The 2,963-nt window shown below is 39.8% G+C and overlaps 1 protein-coding gene across 2 annotated transcripts in view; it reads right to left on the bottom strand.

Moving 5' to 3' along the window:
* The window catches only part of Sil1 (SIL1 nucleotide exchange factor), a 255,643-nt gene that overhangs the window by 86,767 nt on the left and 165,913 nt on the right, over window positions 1–2,963 (bottom strand). The window contains exon 6 of one of the 2 annotated variants that reach the window (XM_010613783.3): window positions 1,159–1,350. The exons of the other annotated variant lie outside the window; for it this stretch is intronic. Within the exon in view, the coding sequence (XP_010612085.1) occupies window positions 1,159–1,350 (192 nt within the window). The remainder of the gene's footprint in view (window positions 1–1,158; window positions 1,351–2,963) is intronic. 2 annotated transcript variants of the gene reach the window in all.

Genomic DNA, 2,963 nt, shown 5'->3' with positions numbered 1-2,963 from the left:
ATATATATATATATATGACATTTGAAGCAGTGTCTGGTATACAATAATGCTCAATAAATATTGGCTATTAGAAAGCTGATCAGTTATTTTTCTACTTTAAGTTCCCCAATGATTCATAGAACTAAGGCTAAAATCATAAAGAGCACAATATCCCCAAATCTTACCCTTCAATCATCTTTCTTTCCTTTCTTTCTATCTATTTTGGTACCAGGGATTGAACTCAGGACCTTGCACTTGCAAGGCAATTGTGGCATCACTGAGCTACAGCCCCAGCCCCTGACAATCTTACCTCTTTGATCCCCACTCCCAGCTTCCTATTTTGTCTGTTACCCTCTTCCCTGGTAACCGTGCTCTAGTCACTCCAATCTTTCCCAGGCCTTCAATCTCACCAAGCTCTTCTCTGCCCTCAGAATTTTTGTTCATGCTGCTTACTCTGCTTAGTATGCTCTAATGCAAGGACTGGCAAACTTTTCCTAATGGACCCAATAGGAACTAGTTTTGACTTTGTAAGCCATGAGGTTCCTGTCCCGACTACTCACCTCTGCTACTATAGCATGAAAATAGCCACAAATAACAAGGAGGGGTAATTGTGTCACAATAAAACTTTATTTATAAGCACAGTTATCCAATCAGATTTGCCCAAGAGTACCAGTTTGCCATCCTCTGTTCTATTTCCCCCTCTTTACCTGGCAAACTCCTAATCAGCTTTAAATGCTCAGCTAAAAGGCATATCCTCTGCAAACCTCCTTTTATTGCCTCTGACTAGGTCTGATGTTTCCCCTCGGGGCCCTTATCATACTCTTTAAGTACTTCATTATTTGTTCATTTGTTCAATTATTCATTATTTGATCCTCTTCCAAACTATAAGCTACATAGGTTAGAGACTATGGCTATTTTACCTCTGTTATATGATCAACGTTCAAAAACAAAAACAAAAGAAAAAGAAAGAAAAAAAGTAACACAGCAAGTGAAAAGGGGGCTTGTTCTGGCTTCTAAGAATGTATCTGTTACAAGAGACACTGGCCTAGATTGAAAACAGCCTCTGCCTTGGAAGAAAAGGAAAGATGCCGATACTATTTTCTCAGAGCTTCAAGCAAAAGACGTTATTTTTGGAGCTGTTAATTAAAAGTCAGAATTATGGACAAAGAAATAGAATACCTGATGGACATAATACTCAAGATCAAAGAGCGCAGCAATCTTCTCTTCTAGGCTGGAGCTGGAACTGTTGAACTTGTTGATCAGCCGCACCATAATCTGCATGTCAGTCTCAATGAAAACATTCAGCTCATCAAACTCCTTCTTCAGCTCCTCAATTGGGCGGAAGAGCTGCTTTACCTCAGCCTGCCTTGCCTAAGGAGAGCACCAAAGAGATGACTGATTGGAGACATAAGCCCAAGACTTGTATGATCTACTATGGATGCCCTTCCTAAAGAACTAATCCTGATATTTTCTAAGATTTCCAGAGAAAAAGAGCCTTCAGAATTTACCCATATTGGCCTCTGATCCAAAATCACACTCAAGATTTTCTCAGGTTTACTTTGAGTCTGAATGCCAGTGTTCAGAAAGAATGCAGTCATCTTGTTGTAATCACTGAGGTCAACAAAAGTTCTGCAAGCTTCCCTTCAACACCTTACCTCACGTGGGGATGGCTGAGGTCTCTGCTAAAATAATCTACACCTTAGTTCTTTACCTTCCACAATGAAAGACTATTTGGTCTTGTCCTACTCAATCCAGCAACATTTTAGGGAAACCCAGATGTAGGAAACTGTGGGTAAGAGCTGTCAGAGCGGCACCAATCTGCTGATGAAAATTAAATCACTGTCATTACCATCAATCTAAGCACAGGTGTACAATTTGTTCAACTGTTTGAAATGGCTAAATTACTGTATGTACTATACTCAAATCTCAAATAATTTTCTCTCAATTCCTCCCCACCCGATGTAGATGTTAAATGAAGTTATGTTGAAGGTGAATAAAAGACTTTAATTGGATATTTTATAGATGTGGCTCTCTGTTTCCCTCCAAACTTTGGAGGACAGTGCTTATAAGGAGTGTCTAAAAGGTCACAGTGGTTTACATATCTATCTTCCAAGAAAAATTAAAAGGCACAAATGTTTATAAGAAGCAAGATGATGAGCAGATGTCAGCTCCAAATTGCTCAAGTATTACCTATGGATCTCTTTTCCAGTTAAAGCACTCCATAAAAACATCAACAAAAGAAATGAATCAGATTCACTTCAAAAAGACTGAGCTCCTAACAGAGCATCACATCTTAGGGTGCCACATCCTGATTCTTTGTGTGAAACCATATGAAATGCTCTCTAGGCACCCAGCTAGAGGATGCTAGATGGCTGCTAAAACCAGGCAAAGTGGCCTGGGAAAGCTGAGTCACTTTCTAGAGCTATGAAAAGATGGGCAAGAAAGCAGGATAAGGAACTAGTGACCTCTTCACAGAAATGATGGTGCCTGGCCCTAAGTAGTCCTTTTTGAGAGGAGGGAGGAGGCGGAGAGGGAGAAGGGAAAAATTTTTAGCTTGAATTTATTATAAACTCATAGGAAATTACAAAACCAGTACAGAGAATATCAGGTACCCTTTATCAACCTCCCCCAATGGTACATTTTTTAATAACAATAGTACATGGTCAAAACCACAAAAAGGACACAGGTTTAGAATTTAGATTTTACCACCTTTTACATATACTCATTTGCGTATGCGTGTACACGAGTATCATGTTTTTGTTTTTTGGTGGGTTTTTTTGTTGCTGTTTTTTTGTTTGTTTATTTTGTTTGGGGTTTTTGTTTGTTTGTTTTGAGACAGGGTCTCACTATGTAGTTGAGACTGACCTGGAACACACCATGTAGCCCAGGCTGGTCTCAAACTCACAGCAATCCTCCTGCCTCAGCCTCCCGAGTGCTGGGATTACAGGCGTGCGCCACCACGCCCGGCTTTTTTTTTTTTTTTT

Source organism: Fukomys damarensis, unplaced genomic scaffold (genome assembly GCF_012274545.1).
Source record: "Fukomys damarensis isolate Sample0158 unplaced genomic scaffold, DMR_v1.0_HiC HiC_scaffold_3, whole genome shotgun sequence".
NCBI classification, from domain to species: domain Eukaryota; kingdom Metazoa; phylum Chordata; class Mammalia; order Rodentia; family Bathyergidae; genus Fukomys; species Fukomys damarensis.
Note: the sequence above shows the minus strand (reverse complement) of the source record. Positions and strands in the feature narration are given on the sequence as shown.